Source organism: Cyanistes caeruleus, chromosome 23 (assembly GCF_971803275.1).
Source record: "Cyanistes caeruleus chromosome 23, bCyaCae1.hap1.1, whole genome shotgun sequence".
Taxonomy (NCBI): domain Eukaryota; kingdom Metazoa; phylum Chordata; class Aves; order Passeriformes; family Paridae; genus Cyanistes; species Cyanistes caeruleus.
The window spans coordinates 251,466-274,436 of record NC_141723.1 but is presented as its reverse complement, the minus strand read 5'-3'; the positions used below and the strand labels follow the sequence as shown (position 1 = coordinate 274,436).

Here is a 22,971-nt window from a genome sequence, read left to right as displayed (position 1 = left end):
CGCGATGGGACGGTCCGGGAGGGCAGCGCGGCCCGGGGACGCCGCAGGGACCCGCCGGGGATTTTAGACTTGTTGTTTTAGTAGCACCCAAGATGGCGCCCGGAGCTGGCGGTGCGGGGCCGGGATAAACCGTTCGCTCCCGTCAGTGGGGGGGGGGGGAGGGGAAGTAGGGCGTACTCATTCCCCTTCCCCCCCACACCCCGCGGGAGAGGTAGAGTCCACTTCCCCCCCTCCCCACCCCAGCTGGGATCCCCCATCTGCCCCGGACACGGGGTGAAGGAGGTGCCCCCACCCTTGCTCCCCCCTCCATGCGTGGTACGGTCCGGACTCCGGCATCTGAGCGGCGGGGGGGACCGGAACCATCTTTTTGTCATCCCCCCCCCCCGCCAGCACTGTGAGGGTCTTATCTCTCCACCATAATTCTGGGCCGCTCAGCCCAGCTCCCCCTCAGCGACCGGCCCGGCCCGTTCGCTCAGCTTCTGCCCTGGCCGCCTGCCCATGTCCCTCCTCGGCCCTCAATGGTTGGGGCCAGCTGGCCTCTGGGCGCTCTCACGAGGGGCTGATAGCGCCGCTGCCCTCAGGCGGGGGCGAATGGGGGGGGCGCAGCGTCGCCTCGCACTGGGGCGCGGCGGCGGGAGCGGGCGGTGAGAGTGGGGGGGGGGGGCACTCACGCCTGCTGATTGGCCGTGTGCCTCGCGCCCCTGCCTCCTATTGGCCTAATTAGAGGAGGGGGCGTCTCACCCCGTCTTCGGATTGGCTGTTGATGGCCGTGGAGACTTTATCAGGGATTGTGGCTGGAAATCCTCTAGTCTGCCCTGTGAGGGGCAGTGGCCGGGTGTGTTTTTGGGTTCCCGTTCTCATGAGGTTCTTTTGCCCCAGGGGTCTTTTTGGGTGTCAGTGTGGCCTTAGCAAGGCAAGGCTCCTGGCTTGGTATGGTGGGAAGTTAGGCCCTTCCCCACTCTCCTGAGGTGGTTGCATTCATGAGGGTCCTAGTGTGAGTTAGCAGCAGTTGCTGCACGTGGAAGCTGTGGGGTTCACTGTTCTCCTGACAGTGGTCTTGGTGCCAAAAACCCTGTTCCTGTGGTCTTGGGTGTGGTTGTAGCAAGTGGATGCTGGATCTTGTGGCTCTCTTGCTCTGTGGGTGTTGGTGTTCAGTTATCCCGTTTCCTCTCCTGTGCCCCGGTTCCATTAAAAGTGAGTTGATGTGAGTTTGTTAAATGGTTGAGTTAGAATGGAAGAACGAGGTCCTGAATCTATGCCTTTCAAAATTACTCATCCTAAAGGGATAATTCACTTTTTTATTTCCCTGTACAAGAGCTATGTGTGGTCACCTTTTACCTCTCAGCTGTACATTGCAGAGCCTCAGGAGGGGTGTTACAGGGTCCCTAAATTAAAATTTAAACTTGGTTTAGGCTACTCACGGTAGTCACAGTCCTGACAGAGAAATGAAGGGTTGTATTTGCCATGCACTTTTTAGTACTTTGGTATCAACCTTGTCTAGTGTATCACTCTATATACTTACGGTTCTTACAGGTCTTTAAAGAATGATCAAGTTCAAAGCTGAGTGTGTAAAATGCCTACCAGTGTTGCCCTGTGTGTTTCAATGGGAGTAGAGACTATACGGAACTTTCACTTTCTTCTGTCAGATTTTTAGTAATTCAGTTATTTTCTTTCTTGTAGTTCAGTTAGAAGATGAGATGCTAATGAATCACCAACTGATTTTAGAAGAGAATTCTTTGCATCTTTTGTGGATGCAATAAAATAATTGGCAGTTTTAATTAATAATTAATTTCAATAATTGAGCCTGCTAAAACCTTTATTTCTAGGAAAAGTAATACAGGAGCTTCTTTCTGAAATGGAAAACTTCTTTCTGAAATTGTGACCATTTTTGGCATTTTGCTACATGGATGCTTCTCTTGTGTGAAAAGAGACAGCTTTATTACTTTGTTTATAGGATGAAATATCTGTGTAATTATTAATATCATCTGATAGAATAATTTACAGTTTGATTTTAGAGTAAAATGGGTCTGTAGTATTGTCTGCTCTCCTCTGGCACCCTTCGTTCTACCCTTTGCAGAAAATTCTTGGATGAGCTCTCTTGAGGTAAGTTTCTCTGCAGTGAGCAGCCACTTCGAGTGTGTTCCTGAGCACCTGCAGCTGCTGGCAGCTGTGTACACTGAATTCTAATGGACTTCTAAGTGTATCTAATTAAGGAGGCTGGTTTTGTGTGGTGAATTTTGTTTGGACTTGAACATGCGATTGGCTCTATTTGTCATTTTTATCTCGTGCTAGTAAAACATGCAGCTGTTCTATCGTAGCCCTGAAATGGATCTATATGTCAGTCCCCACCTATTTGAAGGTGCAGGTAGTCCGTTTGTTCTCTGGGGTAGCGCAGAGCAGCAGCTATTCTGAAGGAGACACTTTAGGTATGTATTTTTATGTGCAGAAAAAGGTAATTTTATTTTTTGAATTTTACAACAGATAAAAATTCAGAGGAGAGATGCGGGGTGGGTGGGAGAAGGAGAGAAGAAGCAGCACTGCCCACTTGTAGGAAGGGAAGGAATCCCCTCCAGCTGACAGTTCTTTTGGGAAGAGTTTGCTGGAGGAGGAGAAGAGATGGGAGACAAAAAATTAGCAGGAAGAAGCTGGAGGGAAATGGTTTGTTTTCTTTCAGTAACCCCTAACAGAGCCATCTCAAAGGTTGTGTGGACAGAACTGTAGAAGACACTGATACAGACATTTATTTTCCTTTTGTGTCATCTTGTAGTTTAAATGCATGTTTTTCTTGGTTCCTTGCTTTATCAGACTTCTCTCTGTGATTTATAAACCAAGTCCTTTAGGAAGACAGGATCACTGCCTTGAGCAGCTGGAGTCCAAAAACAGCAGTATGTAATTCAACAGCCCATGATATCACAGGGGCTTCAGAGGATAAAACATTGGGAAGACGACAACGTGAGGAACATGGCCATAGATTCCCAAAGCTGAGGGTGGGAGGAAGAACTCCATTTGCTGGAGTGGATATTTAGATATTGAGCAAATGGGAAGAGCAGTGACTAAAGAAGAGATTTGCATATGTAGAAAGTAATGAAGTTGACTCTTTGCCCACAGAGGGAGAGGACAGTGTAAGAAACACTTTATTATACAAGAATTAGGACACAAGAGAGATGTCCTTGGAGCATCTCTGAGTAGGTGTCTAAACCCAGCCTAGGTAGTCCCCAGGAGGATGTTAACCTGTGCTCAGACTGGATTTTCTCCTGTATTCTGTGGTAGAAATGGATTTTCAGTTACTTATCTGATAACTTGTGAGAGAATAGTTATATTAGACTGTTGTGTTGTCACTTTTGGTGCCTGGGCAATGTCCCTTTAGGAAAAGGACTGTAACGTGATAGGCACAGCAGCAGAGGACTGGCCTTTGTCTAAGAGATCTCTTCCAGTTCACTGTTGCTTTAATGATGGATGTCCCATGAGGATGTGGATATAGATTCATTATGCACAATGGCAGTAAAGAGTGAGTTGGTGTTTGGCTGAGATCTTCTATTTATACTAGGACAAAATAAATTGAAGCCATTTTTCCCTTTGTGGAAATAATTCTTGCTGTCCCAGCCCTATTATGATTTCCATTTTTAACTCGCCAGTAAAACATAAATTATTGTGGTTGTGCATGACCTGATTGATAACATTCATGCAAAATGCACCAGGGCCAGAGTTCCTTGAAACAGTATGTGCCTGTGATGGATGGAAATGCAGAGGAGATTGACCGGTCCTCAATGAGGTTAGAAACCTTTTTGCTGTAATGAAAGCATGTTCCTGCTAAAGGATCTCAGGAAATGCACTGGCTCTGCCTTCTAGGCAAACTGGAATAATTAAGTGTGAGAGAAAGTTTTTTGCAGGCACATGTGATGTTCCTTTTGAGCATAATAAATAATTTTCATATTAAGAACTGGAGGAAGACTCAGAGTTGTAAAACCCCTTTTGTACCAATCTTGCTGCCCTTGCACATGGCTGGGGTGACACACAGTTGTCAGTGAGCTCAGCCGTGGGAGGATTAAGCCAATAGTCCCTGCTGTTATTGCTGCAGAGAGCCTCAGACTATGGCAAGGCTCTTTTACACTGGGGATTAAATCACATTAGCCAGTTTATGCACTATTATTGTGAAGTGGGGGTTCTCATTTGAGATACTGAGTGGCTTTATTGTTCCCTGAGCAGGGAGGTGGTCTTTTCACCTTTGCTCAGCTTAAATATTCCTCCTTTCTCATCCCAGAGAAGAGACAAAAATGATAGTTTGGCAGCCACTGGCTTGGATTTTTTAGCAGAATGCCCTTAGTGAGGCTCACAGAGGTTGCTGCAGATGAAGTCCCCAGAGATTCTGTCTCTGTATCTTCTTGTATAGCAGCATTGAAAGAAATTGTCATTCTTTAATAGCAGGTTTGCCAAGAAAATACGGTTATTGTTGATTACAATTTTTTTGTGGTGCTTTTTTCTGACTTTCAGAGCCTACCTTTGAACCCTAGAAGAGTTCACTGGGTTTAACTTGTGTTTAGAACACTTAGACATCAAACACAAACCAACAGTGACTTTGCTGTTTGTGGTTTTCTCTTACAGCACCATTCACTCCTGAGTGTTTGTGGGGGGATCATGGACGAACCTGTGAGGGGCCACATGTGGAGTTGTGCTGGCTCAGGGTGTCTAATGCTGAGGCAGCAAAGCTAACAAGGATATTGCTGTTGGATAGGCAATGAGGTGCTTTGCCCCTCTGAGTAGTGCTTTCTCATACTCTGGAGCTGAATGCAGTGCACAGGGAAGCTGCTGGTTTAATAACACAGCTCCAGAGAAAACGCCATCCCGCAGGAAGAGCAGGAAGGACTTGGAGAATGTTGCAGAGGTCAAAAGGAGGTTTTAACCGAGATTTCCAAAGTAAATGAAGAACTGTCAGACAATGACACCGAGGTGCTTTCCAGGCATCAGGAGCAGCAGAGAAGTTTTGTCATCAATGGTATTTTCTGCATTGGATGTCAAATGTGAAAATGAAAGAGAGATGGCTGTAGGCCTATGACAGCAGCAGGTCCCAGGTGGTGTTGAGAAAAGGAAGGTAAATGTGATAGTTGTCCTGAAGGCATGGTTAATTTACTTGGGCAGCTCAGAATGAGCTAACGTTCCACTAGAGAAGATATTCCAAAGTCACAGGTGCTGTGCTTGTTCTTGTATCGCGTTGTGTCGTGATTCGTGCAATATATAGCAACACACAGGTCTGTCACTGCCTCACCACTGTCATGCTGGAGTGGTAATGGATTATATTCGTACTCTTTAGTTATGCCTGTTACTGTTTCAGCTTGTGTCATCACTCAGCATGGACAGGGTGAGGCATGCCTGTTGTTTGGAGAGGAAAATACTGTGTCTGCAGTTACTGTAAATGCCTTAACATCTCCCACTGGCATTGCTTCTTGCTCATGTTTGTGATGCTCACTGGGTTGTATGAAAGCATTGGGCTGCTGGCAGAATTTTGGGTGACTATTGGGCGATGTATCATAATTGACTAATCTTTCAATTTACAGAAAAGTAAAATCTCATCATCTTCAAGTTACTGAAGTATTTGCTATGAGCATACAAAGAAACCAACAAAAAACAACAACAAAAAAAACCCAAAAAGAAACCCAAAAAAGATGGTATATTGAATAATATTTGAGCCAGGCCTCTTATATTTTATAATGGACAGAATATAATAGAGACATATCTAACATGTACATTAGCATGAGTTTAAGCAAGCTGTTTGGATTTCTGTTTTACTAAACTTTTACATGGATTTTTATTACAGAATGTAGCTTACTTCATACCGAGAAAAAGCTGTTTATCCTATCACAATGCCTTTTATCTTTAATTATCATTTTTTCTTTTAGAATTTCTGCAATTGAGTTTCAATTTCTGTTACACAGTTTTATGGTAATTCCTTGGATATAGAAGAGCTTCCTGTTGAGGTGCATGTCTTGGTGTTTGTTTAGCTTGTCTGAAAATGTCTGATGTGTTCAATACGGTGAGAAAAATCAACAGTTGCAAAGGATAATCCATGGGCAAACAGTGTAGAGAGCAAGCAGGGAGCGCTCCCTGCATGCCAGTGATTTGTCAATGCTTACGTCCAAAGTTTCACATTTATTTCTGCTAAAAAACTACCAGAGCTAAGAGAAGACCACAGGGAAACAGTTAAAATTTTGAGACATTGTGGCAGTCAGTCTCAGGGCTGTAATGGGTATTGAGAGCAGGATTAATGAGGAGGAGCATCCTATGGAGGACCAGTGAGCAAAGTCGGTTTGCTCTTCTCGTCATCAGTGTCAGAAAACTTCCTCAGGTGTTGGTGTTTTGTGGTAGTTCTATTGTCAGTGACTTTGGATAAGATTTTTCCAGCTCCTGGCCTTGACTGCAGGGCTTGTTTCACAGCTGAATTTCAACACCTGCTCCTGTCTCCCGCCCTCTTTATTGCCTGTCCCTGGGACCTCTCTGGGACACAGCCTGTCTGCTTCTGCATTGTCTTTGCTCTCAGCACATCCATGTTTCCAGGGAAATGTGCTTTTTAGTGTGTTTTCATGATTACAGATGAACTGAGGGAATGCATGCCAGAGGCAGATCCTAGGATGAATTTGGAAGTACAGAAGTTGAAAGCATCAGCAAATCCTGCAGTTTCTACTATTGTTCCTTGCTACTGCACAATTGGCTGGGCTGAGCTGTTTGTTATTTTCATTTCTGTTAAGAGCAGCAATAACTGGACTGGTTATAGAATCTGCAGCAGTGGGCCACTGAATCTGGCTCAGCCTTGCTTTTTTTTTCCCCCAAGATTTTAAGTTAGTGCTAACTTTCAGAGCCATAAAATGACTGTCATCTGCTTTTCTTTCCAACTTCTTGGTACTTCATTTTTCAGAGATGAATCTTAATACCCAGTTTTGTCTTTTAAAGACCCTGCCTGAACCCTTCGGTCTCCTTTGTACTCAAGTTGTAAGTTATCTGTGCCAAAATGACTCTGCAGGAGTGCGTCAGCATCTTCCTTCAGACCTCCAGTGTCTGCTGGTGGGGAAGGTCAGCCAAAAATTCTGCTACTTGTTGCACCATGTGGAGTTAGCCAGAACTGTGCCTTTCCCTTAATTCAATTAGTAGTTAATGTAATTGCATTCTTTTTAACAGGGTAATTATATTTTTTAAAAAAAAATCAAACCACCCCAAATGGAAACCTCCAATGTTTGTTTTTTTTTTTAGTTTTCTAATCAGTTAGGTAATTGATTAAACTACTAGCTACTGTTAGTGCAATTACCTGAATTTGCTCTTGATTAATACTGGCAGTCTAGGAAAAGAGCTGTTGTGGATAAACCAGCTGAAGAATTTCAACAGGATAGGTGTTAAATTTTGCAAAGAAGTTGTTCACAGTATGTTACTGACCTAAACGCTGTCATGTTTTGCATGAGTAGAGGTAATCATGTACCTGATATATGTATATATTTATATATTCTGAATAGAGAATATATACTTGATAAAATGAGTGAAGGAGATCAGTGAATGAGGTAGGATTAGATACAAGAAAATCCCTAATTTAATCCATAGCAACATAACAAGTAGCTAGGAAAAAGGTTCTGTGTAGGGATGGATGATATTTATTTATAGATCAGAGCATGTGTACACTTGGATATATAAATAAATGATATTTATCTGTAAATTGCCCTGGCTTTCCACACTTGGAGAACAAGTGTGCTGCAGTTAATTTGGTGGTACTAAACTCACGCATTGAATTCTGGTACATGGATTTCTTTTTAATTTTTCTCCTAAGTGCTTTTTGGGGATGGTTTGTATCAAGCAATATTAATGGAGATGAGATTTCTGTCCCTGCATTCCCATAACTAGAGATGTTTGGATATAAGAGAAAGTCAGAACACTTCCCCAGTGTCTGCCTTTGTGGGGCCCACGGCTGCTGCATTGCTCAACATGAGACAGCAAGTGTTAACTCCAGTCACCAGTAACAGCATGACTTGGTGTCTAGCAATGCCCAGAAATATCTTTCCCACTCTTTTTCTTTGTATATATGAAAGTAATATGATTTTTTGCTCCACCACACAGTTCAGTGTTGTTAGCCTGAGACTTTCCTGCCCTGGTGATGTATCCAATTGGCCAGGCCCAGTGGAACAGTCAGTGCTCAGGTCAGCACAGCTGAGTCTTTGCAGGCAAAATTAGGAGGAGACAGAAAGTGCTTGCTGCTTTTTTTACCTCTCCTAATCTATTTGTCAGTTTGTCAATGACAAGGCCAAATGCTAGCATTTATAGGGATAAATTATGACTAAAATAATTTGCATTTAAAATGCAAATGAATGAAAGCGTCAGCAAGGAGCCTTCTGCTTCCTTCCTGGTGCACAGATGGGTGCTGGCATTGGAGCAGTGCAGCAAGGCACTGGATATAAAATAAAGTTAATTGGAGCAGCTGAGAAATGAAATGGGCTCAGCCTCATGCTAATTCATGGTCTGTGATTTAATATGACTAATTAGAGATGAAGGATTGGGGAGGTGCTGAACCACGGACTTAACCAATCACCAGAGCTGTAAGTTACCCTTCTGGGATCACAAAGACAGATTGAAAGACCCCAATAAAATTGCAAGAGGTGAATAAAATCAAACTTGGAAGCGGTTTGTTAGGATCTTTTGAGAGTTCAAGTTACATTGTTCATTTTTAGTAGTTGACTATTTGTCTCAGTTTGGAAGACAGGTGTCTGCTAGGGAGAGCAGGAGCCTCCCTTGGAATGAAAAATATAAACCCCCTCCCTCTGAATTTTGAAATCAAGGGGCTCTCAGACAGAGATCTAGGGATAGAAATAACAGTTCTTTACTAGGATGTATAACAAGGCAAATGAACAACAATAACTACAGCATTAAAAACAGAACCAGGGAGCCCGTGACAGCCTTCTTGGCCCAGTCGGGAAGGGATGGAGGAGAGGCTTTGCTTCACAAACCCCCTCGGGCGGGCAGTGCCGGTGCTCCTGCAGGGCTCTGTGATGAACACTCAGCTGGAACAGCAGGGATGAGCTGAGATCCCAGCCCGGTGGCTGAGGTGGATCAGCAGCTCTGCGGCGGTGGCTGGCACTGCCGCATGTCCCGGCAGGACAGGGGGTGCGAGGCCCACGAAGAAAGAGGAAGAAGCAGCAGCTCCGTCTGGGTGATGATGAATTCCCTTCTCTCAAGACCACAGCAGCTCTGAGAGAGTGTCTTGCTCTCCAGCCCAAGAAAGCAGCCAGCCTCCAGCTGCCCCTGCCCTCTCTTTTTCCTGCTTCCCTTCCCCTCACCTCCCCCCAGCTGAACTGTGTTTCTCAAGCACAGTTTCTCAAGTAGCAGCATCAGATTTTCCTGATACTGATGGGTAAAAATTCCATAGCTGAGAAGGAACAAAAGGAAGGACACCTAACCCCCAACACTGTACTAACCTGGTCTGGGGTTTTGTCCAAGGTCAAATCTGTCTGTACATGGAAAACCAGTTGGTGCTCAAACAAAACCTCATTCAGGCAAACTGAGGAACTGGTGATGCAAGTCTGAACATAGTGTTTTCTTGTCGGAAGCCTCAGGTCCATTTTTTGCATTATTTATTGATTTCCAGGCCTGTAGGTACCAGAAGGACAATAAGGAGAATGTGGTATGGATAGCCTGTGGCCAAGGAAAGACATGCAGGAAGAATTCACTCTTTCATTGCAATTGGTGAAATGGTTGATTTGTTTCCTCCTTAATGGGACGTGGATAGTGGCAAGCAGAGGACTTGTCCATACTCAGTGAGATAAGTTTTCTGTTCCCTTATTCCCATGATGTAAGGTGTTTGGGTCTTGTAGGAAGTGTTTGTAAAGCCAAACCTACTTTACTCTATATTACTGAAGTGTAGTAGCTGATAATAATAAATCCCTCATAGCTCTGTGCCATGTGTCATGCTGGTTTTAATGTCTCTGTTCTGTTTTTTTTAGAGCCATGTTGCTGAAGATCACCTTGTCTTCTGGAAGCAGAAACACATTGAACAGATGAATCCCTTCAGCCAGACATTCCTCCAGTAGATCTCTTTCTCCTCATGGAGCACTCAGGCAGGGAGGAGATGGACTTGAAAGAGGAAAGTCCTCAGGTGTGGACTGAGTCTGCAGCACAGGAACAGAACAGTGCTCAGGTGATTAACCAGAGCTCTGCCTCTGCTTGGGCTCTATTGGGATTGGTGGGAGAGTTAGTTTCCATTTGGCCCTGATTTAGAGTCTAGAAGCTCAGCTTTCATTTGAGCAGAAATGCAAACATTTCTGTGGTGATTGGGGGTTAAAGCTTCAGAAACCGAGCAATGCAAATTGCAGCAGTGGAGACACAGAGCTCTGAAATGAGCTGAACAAAACCAGGCAGTGGCTGTAGGAGTTTCAGTGTACAAATATATTTATGTGGGAGAGTAATGAACATGAACAAAATCTGTGTTCTATGGCAGCCGCTTTTGATGGCATCATTCGAATCAGCTGGAACTGTGGGTAGACCTTGGGGAAGGCAATATGAATATTTTTTTCCAGCCAGACATCTGGGTAGTAAGGAAGGGAGAAATGTTAATTGTGACTAATACAGTCAGGTTCTGCTGCATGCAGCTTGTCTCTCTGCCTCTGAGACAACGCAGCTGGGAATTTTCAGAATTCTGCAAATTGATTTACTCTTTTAAGTATGGTCAGAAAAGGGTGCTGCATGGTATTTGACCCACAAGCTGAGAAATTCTGCCTCTCTTAGTAATTTCCAGCTTTGAAATTTTCAAAGAAAGGTGGTTTTCAATGGTCTGTGTCCCCTTCTCTCTACAATGGGATAACCATGCTGCTGTTTGCAGTTTTAAGACTTAGTGAAAAATATGGCAGTTTAAAGGTTTAAGGAGTATTTGCAGAGTGCTCTCCAAATGTAGTGTTTGTGAGAGGATTTATTGTACAGAATCAGCACTGAGCATCCACAGGAGAGTACCAGGTGTCTTCTGAAGCATAAGCTAAAAAGTGAAACAAGATAAAATATGTAACTGTAGCATCATTTTATGTGAAAGAATTGTATGTGACTATGAATACTTGTACTCAAACTAGGTTTCCTGCTCACTGTCCTGTTTTTCCCATTCACTGAAAATGCTTTGCAGGATATTAAGGATGGCAAAAGCTAAACATGTTCCTGTTTTCACTGGAATCCAGTATTCTGGCTCATTTAATACAGGCCACTGATCATCAGTTATGATCATAATATACTGGTAAAATTGACTTGTTTAAATTTAAAGTGGTGCCCTAGACATAACTAGTTCCAGTAGTCCGTGGAATCTGTGCTTAATATTTTCAGGTATAGGTTTGACCATTTGAATAGTTGAATTTTCTACTGATGCTGCACCTACATACTACAGAGAAGCAGTCTAATATGCCCTACTGCCGCCTCTGAGAACTGCAATACCATAACTTGAGGAATATCAGAGTTAGTAAGTTAGTTCTGTTAGCCTCTCATCAGACAGCAAAAATTACCTCCAGCTACAGAACTGGCTGAATGAAGTCATTATCATAAATTCTGAAAGGGATATGAGCATAAAGGAAAACAATATCCCAATAAATTTAATAGATACATCTGTTCATATTTGAACTTTTTCCCTTAAAAATTTTTAAAGTATCATGCAAGAACCAAGTGTGGATGGGTGCTCTTTGTAGCAGTTACGTCTTGAGTTGCAATGCAGAGTAAAACCAGAGACTGATGGGAGTTGTGTCCAGATTTCTATTGGTAGAATAATTGAGTGAGATTTGAAATGTATGTTTTTCTGCATTCCGATTAGTTGGGACACAAGTTCTCTCTGCTTTCCAAGGCACCCCGTGACTCTGGTTCTGTGTCCCACTGGCCTGTGTTGGTGCGAGTCCAGGATCTGTTTGTTCCCCAGGTGCACTTTGTCCCCGAGGGTGGGGCAGTGGCCCAGATCATGTACAGTGACGAACAGGAGCGCGGCCCCGCACAGCAGGTGGTTTACACAGCTGACGGCACCTCCTACACCTCTGTGGACACCTCGGAGCACACCCTCGTTTACATCCACCCCATGGAAGCTACACAGGCACGTGTGGTTCTGAACCCACCCTGGTTTTGGCACCTAGAAAAAAATCTTGTTTGGGATAAAAGCCAGTTACCAGCCAAGTGGTATGACTGGAAAATAGCATGCAGTCGCTCCCAGCAGTTTTCTCTGCCCACTGCTGAGCATGGACTTCATGCTGTTCATTTGTCTGATGTGCAAATCTGCTTATCAGAGGATGATGAGGCTATGAATTATGAAAGGTTGGTTACTTCACTGAAGGTGGATGAGATTATAATTTACTCAAAAGTGTTTTCCAGAATGAGGATAATCTCAGCAGAAATTCTGCCTCTTGTATCCAGTAAAAAGCTAAGAGCCATCTATGTTTTTTCTGGAAGAGTCTTTGTTTTGTGTAGTACAGTTGTCACAATTGATAGTTATAATAGTCATGTCTTTTTGCAGAGCATGTTTATTCAACATAATTTTTTAGTCTCTGCAGAATTACTGATTTTATAGACCTTTTATATTCTTTTTCTTCTGCATAATCATATTAAATAGCCTTTATTCCCTTACAGCACATGTTTATATGGGGTAAATATGCTATGTATCTCTGCCTCTGTGTGAACAGGTTAAAAAGGAATAAGCACGCTTTGTCAAGAGTGTTCTATAATATCTTTACTGACAGGGCAGATTAGCTGTGCTGCAAAGTGCACATACCTGACACCCCCATCATGCTGGCAGAGCCTCATGTGGCACAGTGTGTCTTGTGCAGCTCTCAGCTGCCCCAGAAAATCAGCTTCAATGTGGAGGGATGTCCTGAGAGAATATCTCCTGGGAAGTTACTGGCCAGCTAACTCCAAAACTCTGAATGCTGTCATCGTGTCAGAAGATGTGTAGTATTCAAACACTCTTGTGCATCTATGGTGAAATTATTACAGCGCTAAAGGAATTTGTATTATACCGTGATTTATTTTGTTGTAGCCAGGCTGCTACAAGCTCAGATATTTCAAGTTTTGCTAAGTAAGGCTGGCCTCAGTCAATCCATAGCCTTGCTTTTCCTGGGATTCTGTCAGGGCTGTTCTTGCAGAATATTGAAGTTGACATGGCTTCTATGAAATTAAACAGCATTCTGGCCATATCAAAGTCCCATATAGGATGTGCATGATAGTTCCTCAAAAGAAAGCATGCAGCAGTCTTGTGAATTTTCAGGAAGAAAAAGCTCATAGTTGCCTTCTATCCTGCCCTGAAGTGTTACACATTAAGGGTATAGATAGAACTATTGAATTTCATCTTGTAGATTTTATCAAATCGACAATTGACAAAGTGATTTTGGTAAATAAAAAAAATAAACTCTGTGAAACACTTCAGCTGTAGAAATACAAAGTGCCACATAAATATATTAAATCTTTATGGAGTATTACCTAATTTTTAATTTCTATGTGTGTAGGTCTAGTTGGGTAAGTTGAAGTAATTTGCTGTGATAACAGGCAGGTTAGGAGCTGACAAAGGCTCTAATGTGGGTTGTTCTGTGGTGGCAGGGTAACTTTTATGTGAGTTGGGAGTAAAAACCCCCAGGGCTTGTTTGATAAGCCTTTTTCACTTTGTCTAGACTCTGTTTACAGATCCGTCCCAAGTGGCTTATGTCCAACAAGATGCTACCACCCAGCAGGTAAGGAAGAGATATTATTCATTTTGGGCCCAAAACTCTGAGGGAACAGTTAGGGAAGGTAAAGAGATGTTTGTGTGGTGTGAGAGGGTAATGAGCTGTCTCTGAAGTTGTCCAGTGACAATCTTAGACTTGTACTAAGACCAATGACCAGCTTGAGCATGAATGACAATAAAAGTTAAGAATGATTTTGGGTTTATTCTCTTTAATTCATATTGAACAAGAATTCTAATTTACTGCCCCAGATAGCATGAAAAGTCTTTCAACAGTGTCCCTGCACCAGATGGGGCTGATGTAATTTGAATGTGCCATTTTGGAAAGGCTGGGTGTTCAGTTGTCTTCATACAGATTCTGAGCCAAATGACTTTAGGCCACAAAAGGTTCTCAAGGGATTGAAAAATTGGATTAAATTCTAGGTTTACTAGAAACATCACAGGAAGTTAAGTGTAAAACCTGAAGAAGTTCGGTGACCGGCTCTCTTACCAGGTATGCTGGGCTTGTCAGTGTGAGGTGGCCTGGGAAGAGAATAAAACTGCAGCCTGTGTTTATAAGGTTATGATGATTTTTTCCTTATACTTTTTACACCCATCACGGATGGGAAGTTTTGTTATTAACTCTAACTGGTATCTTTGGGGACTGCACCGTGGTAATCAACTGTAGACAGGTGCTTTCACATCTCTCTGGTTGGAATACTCTGCTTGTCATAGACTTTAAATCGTTACTGCTTGGTGGGTCTTTAATGACATGTGTGAATGGATGTATTAGATCCGAATCATCACCAAATCCATCATTAGAATATGTATTTATTGAAAATCTTGGCGCAGAGTGAGGAATTGAATGTGTGCTGAAAACAAATTTTGTTACTAAAAGACCTTCTAAATGGTCGAGGCACAGATGGGAAGCAATGACTGACACAATAAAGGTGTTACTTGTCTTCTCATTCTCTGGAGTTTTGCTCTGGAATTTTTTTGTCTGTTCATTTCCCTGCATTAAGAAGCCAAAATTTCCTATTTAATTGTCATAAAGCTCATTTAACTAACATGTATATGATTAATTAAAGATAGCGATTACTTGTGCAAAGTGCAGATGGCAGTAACAGCAGAGGTGATCTGCTGTTATTATCCTAGAAGCACTTGTCTGTGTGTCTGCAGCCTGTCCTCCATTCCAACACTGTCTGACAGCAGTCCTGACATATATTAATTTTTGGTGAATGGTTAATCCCTCATTATATCAACTCCTGCCTTTGCAGCTGTTTTTACATCAGTGTTTCATGTGGGACATCCCTGAACTGACAAGTAATGATAAAATAATAATTAAAGCTCCTCTTGTCTTTCAGAAGAAATTTTATTGTAGAAAGAAAGTGGGAGATTTATAAAAATAATGCCCATAATCCATGCAGTGCCTGACAGGGAAGTGCAAGTAAGGGTATGTTTGGTGTGATTAGCAGTAGGCAATGCTAACAGGGGTTACAAATAGATCCAAGTGCGTTTAACCCTCTCTCCTTGTTGGCACACTGGAGGAATAATGATGCCTCTTCTGTTGCCACTTGGCATCAGAAGTGTCATTATCAGACTATCGTGGATGGTTTCCTCCTCACCATCACACCATTCCCCAAAGTCTTTTTGATATTGTTTTTCAGGAGTTTCATAAATTACTCTTAATACCCCTTTAAATAAAGCAACTAGTTTGGAGTTCTGAGTGCGCACATTATGGATTTTGTTGTCTGCTCCCTCACTACGGGAGCTGCTTAACAGTTAGAGGCACAAACTAGAAGCCACATGATGTCAGCTGTAGAGAGTGATGAGAAGTCACGCAAAATAATGGTTCAAATTCCTGTATAGATAAGCAGGAAATGAAAGGCAGGAAAGGTGATTCCTAGGGTCTTAATTGTGCTTTGTTTTATTGCTGAATGGATGAGAACAGTTTGGTAATATGCATTAGTTTGGTTGTTACAGCACAAAAAAGTGAGTATGTAAACAAAAATGTATAGTGTGAGCAAATGTAAAGAAACATAATTGTTGGGATCCTCTTGTTTGAGAGCTTGATCCTCTCATGAGGTCAATACATCATCCTGGTTTTTTAATGGATTCTGGATCATAGAATCACAGAATGATTTGGATTGGAAGGGACCTTAAAGCTTATCTAAAGCTATCTTAAAACCCAGCCATTGGCAGGGTTTGCTCAAGGAAAAAAGAAGTCAAAAAAGAGGAAATGTTTCTTAGTCCTTCTTTTACCTTTTCCCTTGAAAATGAAAGTAAATTTGGTCATAGAGGAAAAGAGACCCCAAATCAGTCGTTTTACTGAGAGCTAAAGAGCTCCTAACATCTGTTTTTAGTGCCATTTGAACCCAGGCTGGGTAGGATCTTAATTTAAAAATGTGTAATAGGTAATTCATAATTTGCAATCTATAGATTTGAAGCCTTTCCCTTTGTCCCAGGAGCTGCAGGTTCTGTCCAAGCCCATCATCCTTATTTGAACCCCAAAAATCATGAGACTGCTACAGTTTTTGAGCAAGTGCAGAGCTCAAGGGAGCTATGTATGCCGGGCCCTGCCCGTGTGTTAAGTGACTGATGGAAATGCTGCAGTGCTAAAATGAGTGCCTGTGATTTTAGGTAACGGTGCTCTTGCCTGCTGCTGCTCAGAGCATGAATCCCACCAACCTGTCTGTGCTCGGCAGTGTTGCTGACCCCCCCCAGCCAGTGACTCTGGAGCAGGGGCCACAAACAGATAGAGTAAGTTGCCAGGCACCCTTTCCTTTTCCATGTACTAGTACACTGATTCCATTGCTCCGTCATCTCTGGGGATGAAATGTGGCTGAGTGATATGGGAGATGCGAGAAAGCAGTGTACTGTCTTCCATAGCCTCACCATGGATTGTATGGGGGGTTTAGGAGATCGTGTATTTAATATACAGAGAAACCTATTTGACAGATGGTTCTATGAGCAGCCACCTAAAAATTCTATCAGTGCTGAAAAGTCAAGTTAACAGAAGTGTTAACAGCAACATCCACTGGGTTTCCTCGTCAGTGTTTTCAGGCAGCTCTGCTGGATGTAATATTTCTTGTTCTCTACCTGAGAAACCTGTGTGGGTGATGGAATATGTGCCAAACTTCAAATGTTGTGGTTCTTTTAAGGAAGGAAAGGGCTAAATTTGAAAATTAGTGGAAGAATGCAATGCCCTCAATTGTCTTTTGTGTCCTGTAGTTTATATCTTGTCAACATGTTACTTCACCCCTTACTGACCTCTACCTTTGTTCTCTGGGGTTTGGTTTTGTTGGATTGTAAAGAGAAGATCATGTGCCAAAGTGCAGAATTCTCTCACTTGTATAAAAGAAGTTAAAATACAGCCTTAGGCTCTAGGTAATATCCACAGAGCCTGGACTTTGTTTCAAACTTTGTGCAAGGGTCCAGAGCTTCCTCTGAGTTCAGTTTCTCTGAGAACAGAGTCCTTGGCAAGGTTGAGCCAGGGAGTAATACAGGTGTTTTGAGTGAGGCCATCAGCAGCAGCAAGCCATGCAAAACATCCCTTGGTAGTCGTTTAGCACCTTCCCTAGTCCTCCTCTCCATTACCAGAGGCAGCCAGAAGTGTAGATTAGCAAGGACCTTCATTGCTTGTCCTTGTGGTTTTCTTCATGAATCAGCTTGAATTGTTTGTGAATTCTCTCCTCAGGCATCATTACCGGTGCATAACCAGGTGTTACCTCCTATGGAGGCTGTGGAGGGTTCTGATCCTTTAGCACCTTTGCAGAATCAAATGGAAAGGATAGAAACAAAAGAGGAAGATGATGAGGATGAAGATGAGGATGAAGATGGGGAAGACACTGACATGGATGAATGGGATCCAGATCCACCTCGACCCTTTGATCCAAATGATTTGTGTAAGCATGTGCAGTAATATGTAGTGTACTACCTGTCCTGCCCCCTTTTTCTTCCCTCTCCATCAGCCTTTTAGTAAAGAAAGGCAAAAACCATTCAAATTTTAGCAGTAATGAATAAATGTGAGCCTTTATTCCCAGAAATGTGAACTCTAATTGGGCTGCATTACTGAAAAGACAAAATTCTGTCTTTAGTGAAGTCTCTGAGCTGCTTTGTTTTTATTTTGCTGGACACTGGCCTGTCTAATAATTTAAAATGTAGACAGATTATTGACGTAAGTGTTCCCACAGCTGAGCCAAAGATGTTTAGAGAGAGATAAGGCTGTCTCTGAACTGGTGTGTGGGTATCTGCCTGAAAGTCATGTCCTCTCTGCCTTTGTGTTGCAGGGTGTGAAGAGTGTAATAACGCACATCCCTCAGTGTGTCCAAAACATGGACCGTTGCATCCCATCCCAAATCGGCCTGTGCTGACCAGGGCAAGGGCCAGCCTTCCCCTGGTGCTCTATATAGACAGGTTTTTGGGAGGTGTGTTTTCCAAAAGGCGTATACCGAAGCGTACACAGTTTGGGCCTGTGGAAGGACCCCTGGTCAGACAGACTGAGCTCAAAGACTGCTATATCCATTTGAAGGTAAGGGTGAGAAAAGGGGGAATCAATTTGTGTCTAAGCTTTGATTTTCATTAATTTGTCACTCTACCGTGATCAATTCACTAGAGGTGTTTTGTTACTTCCATCTCTGGGTGTAAATAAGAAATACCCAGATGGCTTTGATTCCAAATCTGCCCTGTTATTCAGGGTGACACACTAATCCTGGTGAATGTTCTGGCATTATGGTGATAGGATATATATATGTATATATAGGGTGCATAATATGGAAGGCTGTGAATCACTCTCACATGAGCTGAAGCAGCATCTGGACATAAAAATAGCAGCCCCTTCTGAGGACGTTCTGCAGCCATTCTTTTGTGTCATGTTGTAGCTTCAGTTCAAAATATTTTTCTTACCTTTCTGTTCATAAGATGTAGGGGACAGGAGATACTTTTATTCCCTTCCTCTTGCCAAGTAATTGACATGGGGTAAAATGGATTTGAGTGACTTTTACCCATTTATTTAGTGGTTTCATTATAAAAAATTAGTTGTTTATTTGTTAGAGTTTAGATCCACATTCTTAGGAGGGCTTTGATGATCAGTGTCTGACAAGCAAGTTGTGACCATGGGCAGATTTAGCAGCCAAGCGAGTTCAGCTAAAGAAGTGCTGCTTCCTGCTTGAGGCAATGTCATGAGTCAAGAAATGAGAGGAAAAGTGGGTCTGCCAATTAGGAACTTCTGACTGATGTTTCTGTAGCCTACTAAAGCTACAGCTATTTATGTGTCATTTGTTATAGTCATATGTTCATACTGTCCCTGACCCCTTTAATGAATGATTCTTGTCCTTGAAAGCCTTGGAAGGATCCACTGTGCCCCCCTAGTTAACCTTTACCTGTTGCTAAAAATTTTTCAACCTATTTCTGGATCCCTGTAAGTAAAGAGAGAAAATTAACTATGCTTTCATTGCTCCCCTAATGTAACAGTTGCATGGGCACAGTAATTTTCTTAGTAACTCAAATTCTTCTGAATGTGCTGCCAGGCAGTTACAGTCACATATAATTGGATTTTGCTACAGGTTTCTCTTGATAAGGGTGACAGAAAAGACAGAGACTTGCAAGAAGACCTGTGGTTTGAACTTTCCAGTGAGGCTCTGTGTAACTGGATGATGTTTGTGCGTCCAGCTCAAAACCACCTGGAGCAGAACCTGGTGGCCTATCAGTACGGCCACCACATTTATTACACCACCATTAAAAATGTGGAGCCCAAGCAGGAACTCAAGGTAATCCATCATTGCTTGCTTGTCAGGATTCTCTTTTTCTACTGATTAAATTGTATCTTAAAAATTTCTGCCTAGTAAGTGCCGGAAACTACTGCTGTGAATAGTTTCAGAGCTTTTTTCCTCTGATGGCCTGAATTGAATGTCACTGAAGTCAGTAAGTAGTTAGTCGACAACATAGGTATTTTAATGAGCTTTGTCTTGTGACGAAGTTTAAAATAAAAATATGTAAATTATTTGTCTCTCCCTGTCATGTTTTACACGGCATGTATTTTGTTGATACAATCTAATTTTTTTTTGCAGCAGTTGTATTTTTTTAATTCTGGATGCCCTTTCCCGTTAGCCCTGTGTGTTCCTGACTTGTTTTCTGGTGCCTTAAGTTAATATGGTCTCTCCATTTACCTCGCTTTCCTTGAGATTCTGAAACTCTACATGTGAAAAATGATAAAGGATATTGTGACTTCCCTGTGGTTTGCTTTTTGTTCCCTCTAAAAATTTATTGATTATGTTGAGCTCAAAGCAGGATGGCTGGCTGAGATGGCCTTAATTTTCAACATTTTTTACTGGAAGAGGGAACCTAAAATATTGACATCAGGAAATTTTGTTTTTCTTCAAGTCTCTTCTTGCATGTGGATTTCAACAATTTGTCTGGAAAAACAACTGTTTAGTAAGCACATTTACTAAATCAGGGCAAAAGCATACTTATACCCTTTAAGAGCAGGACTGTCTGAAATCAGTCCTTAATTTTTTTATGCTGCGTTACTAGAAATCTTACAAATCCATTTTAAGTGCATTCAAACATAATTTTCTCAACAGTTTGTAAAACAATTTGAAATCGAACTTTAAATTTGTACAGACCTTCCTGTGGGAGCATATTTTTTGTTAGTTTATGTGTTAGCATCTTCTGGGGTAAAATGGTTTGCTAATTGTAAGGCTTGGTAACATGATTTCCTCCCCAAGTGGATGCAGAGCATTCATGCACATTTTGTCCAGAGATTGAAATAGTTGAAGCTGGGAAGGTCTGATTTGCCTGCCAGGTGTGTGGTCCAGGAGCTCCAGGCTTTTATCTTTGTCCAGCTGGTGAGATTCCTGCAGAGTGACACACCTGCTGAAGAGTCCTTGAAATCCTACTCACCTCTGCCTGTGGCCCCCTACAAGTTCAAACTTGTCTGAGTTTTTCATGCTGAAAATCTGTTGATGCCTTTTTTGAGAAATCTCTTCCAAAATCCACTGGTTTTCATCAAATAGATGAAATGATGGAAGAATTCTCAGCTAAATGTGAGCATCTGCTTGCTCTTAGGCTTTAAGAAACTTTGTCTTCCTGCCTCTTGTGGTTCACTTTGTTGAAGGCTCAAATTCCTTGTATGACAAAAGTAGGTCCATCATGCTAGTGTCTGGCAGATCTTTGTTTTGGGAGGCAGGACCAAATCCTTCAGAAGCATATTAAAAGCATCTGTCTAGATGGTGGTGCCTATTGTCTATGTAAGGAGAGCAGGAAAGAAATGGAAAATCCCCCAAGTTAGTAACATTTTTATTCCTCTTGGTACAAGTATCAGAACTCTGCTGACATCCTTCCTTTACAGTCATGTAGCTGGGTTAGAAGAGATTAATCTTATTTCCTTTAGAGCTACTGGTAGCCATGTGTGAGATTAACATTCATGTTGGGAAGCTAGACCTTAAAATTAAATGGATGTACTTCCTGGGCAAAGCTCTTTGATTCCTCAGTGGGGGCACATTTATCTTACCATACTTAATTCTTGAGGATGAAAGGAATAATGAGAGTTAGTGGTTGAAGCAAGTGAAGTAAATGTATTGCTTAAAACCCATTTTCAAATAAATTTCCAATAGTTTTGGTTCCACCTAAGTGTCCTGCTACCTTGTGCTCTTGCTGCAGGTGTGGTATGCTGCCTCCTATGCTGAATTTGTGAACCAGAAGATCCATGACATAACTGAGGAGGAAAGGAAGGGTAACATGGGATCTTCTGCTTTCAGTGTGGTGGTGGTTGCGAGTTGCACTCCTTACTTTCAAATATATGGCCTGTATAGTGCTCCCAAATTCCTGCTAGGTTGGGAAAAGTTAAACCAGATGTTGATTGTGTTATTTGGGCTTATTTCCAATAACTCTTCTCATGAGAATATTACCTAAATTTAAGCCTTTGTTTCAGTTTCTGTGAAGCATTAGGTTGCTTCCTCCCAGAAAGAGGTCTGTTTCTGTACTCAGTGTCTACTGTGTGCCATAAACTGACATGTGACTGCTTTAGATTTAGAAATTTCCCTTGATATCCCTTAACTTATGCCAAAGGCACAATCCTGTAGGTGCTCTTCCATACAAGGGTGAATTTCAGAATCCCCCTGAATTTCTAACAGTGTTGATAGTCCATGAGAATTGTCCCCAGTGATCTTTCTGTGTCTTTGTGATGATCTATGGTCATAGTATAGTGCAGAGGGCATAAAAGCAAAGACCAGTGGAGCAGGGCTGGGTATTCTGCAGCCTGTCTAACCTTCAGGGGAGAAATACGGCCTACAGGGGATAGAGAGGCTGGGGACCAAAAAATTAGGTGTTTAATTTGTGATGAGTGAAATGGTGTTATTGACATTTCCAATAGTGCTCAGGGAGCAGGAAAAGAACTGGCCGTGTTATGAGTGCAATCGGCGTTTCATGAGCTCGGAGCAGCTCCAGCAGCACCTCAATTCCCATGATGAGAAGTTGGACTTCTTCAGCAGGTATTGATAGCCTTAGCTTCGCTTGTGGATCACTATGATGCTTCCCCAAACATGCAGAAAGGAGGGGCTTTATCCTGCAAATCTTAGTGACCAACTCAGGAGAGATCAACTCAGCACCAGAAGGAAAAATCATGGCAGTAGGAGGCTGACTGGTATAAGAGACTCTGAAAGAAGTAGCTTGAAAGAAATACTCTGTTGAAACTGGTGAGGTTTTTTTGTTTTGCTTTTTTTTTTGGCAAAGTCTTTAAATACTTGTAATGTTTCAGTATCACAGTATTAAAATACTGTGTTTCTCAGAGATAGGAAAGTACAGAGCTTGGAAAACAAGGCTTTTAGTGCCTCATTGGCCTGGCAAAATAGTTTATCCTGACCTATTAAAAACTGAATCTACAAACACCTCTCACAGAGCAGAAGACATTGGTGCCTTCTTTCCCCTGAAATGTAGCAAGTGACTCTGTTTTGTTTTGCTTTTTTGACACAAAATTGTTCCCTTCTGTTTAGTGTCTGACATCAACAGCTGAGCACTTTTTGGGGAGGGATGTTGTAGCCTCAGATTTTAAATGGGTTTCCTTGTGCACTTGTTCCATCATGCTGAAAATACTTCCAGCACGCCATAAACCGGGGTGTTAGAAGTGGGAGGCTTGTCATGGCAGAGGGCTGGATGGAAGCAAGTAGTCCTCTTGGTCCCATGATTACTGATAGACATTTTAATGTGTTCTGAACTTTGGTTTCTCATAAAACACAAAATAAATAGATACCAGCCAGAAACCTATTGTTTTTACTGCCAGAATTTCTTCAGTTTTTATTATTTAC

General features: G+C 42.3%; 1 protein-coding gene across 47 annotated transcripts in view; it reads left to right on the top strand.

The window, feature by feature from the left end:
* The window catches only part of PRDM10 (PR/SET domain 10), a 44,008-nt gene that overhangs the window by 534 nt on the left and 20,503 nt on the right, over nucleotides 1-22,971 (top strand). For 4 of the 47 annotated variants that reach the window (XM_086861361.1, XM_086861358.1, XM_086861359.1 and 1 more), the window contains exons 2-10: nucleotides 9,969-10,162; nucleotides 11,909-12,076; nucleotides 13,641-13,700; nucleotides 16,310-16,429; nucleotides 17,367-17,574; nucleotides 17,959-18,200; nucleotides 19,234-19,437; nucleotides 21,329-21,401; nucleotides 22,041-22,158. In XM_086861361.1, the coding sequence (XP_086717487.1) occupies nucleotides 10,070-10,162; nucleotides 11,909-12,076; nucleotides 13,641-13,700; nucleotides 16,310-16,429; nucleotides 17,367-17,574; nucleotides 17,959-18,200; nucleotides 19,234-19,437; nucleotides 21,329-21,401; nucleotides 22,041-22,158 (1,286 nt within the window). In that variant the 5' untranslated portion in view covers nucleotides 9,969-10,069. Of the gene's footprint in view, nucleotides 1-5; nucleotides 395-474; nucleotides 1,195-1,315; nucleotides 1,453-2,004; nucleotides 2,104-6,942; nucleotides 7,063-9,613; nucleotides 9,783-9,968; nucleotides 10,163-11,908; nucleotides 12,077-13,640; nucleotides 13,701-14,132; nucleotides 14,184-16,309; nucleotides 16,430-17,366; nucleotides 17,575-17,958; nucleotides 18,201-19,233; nucleotides 19,438-21,328; nucleotides 21,402-22,040; nucleotides 22,159-22,971 lie in introns of those variants that run through there. The other 43 variants (XM_086861371.1, XM_086861373.1, XM_086861372.1 and 40 more) reach the window with 37 other exon arrangements.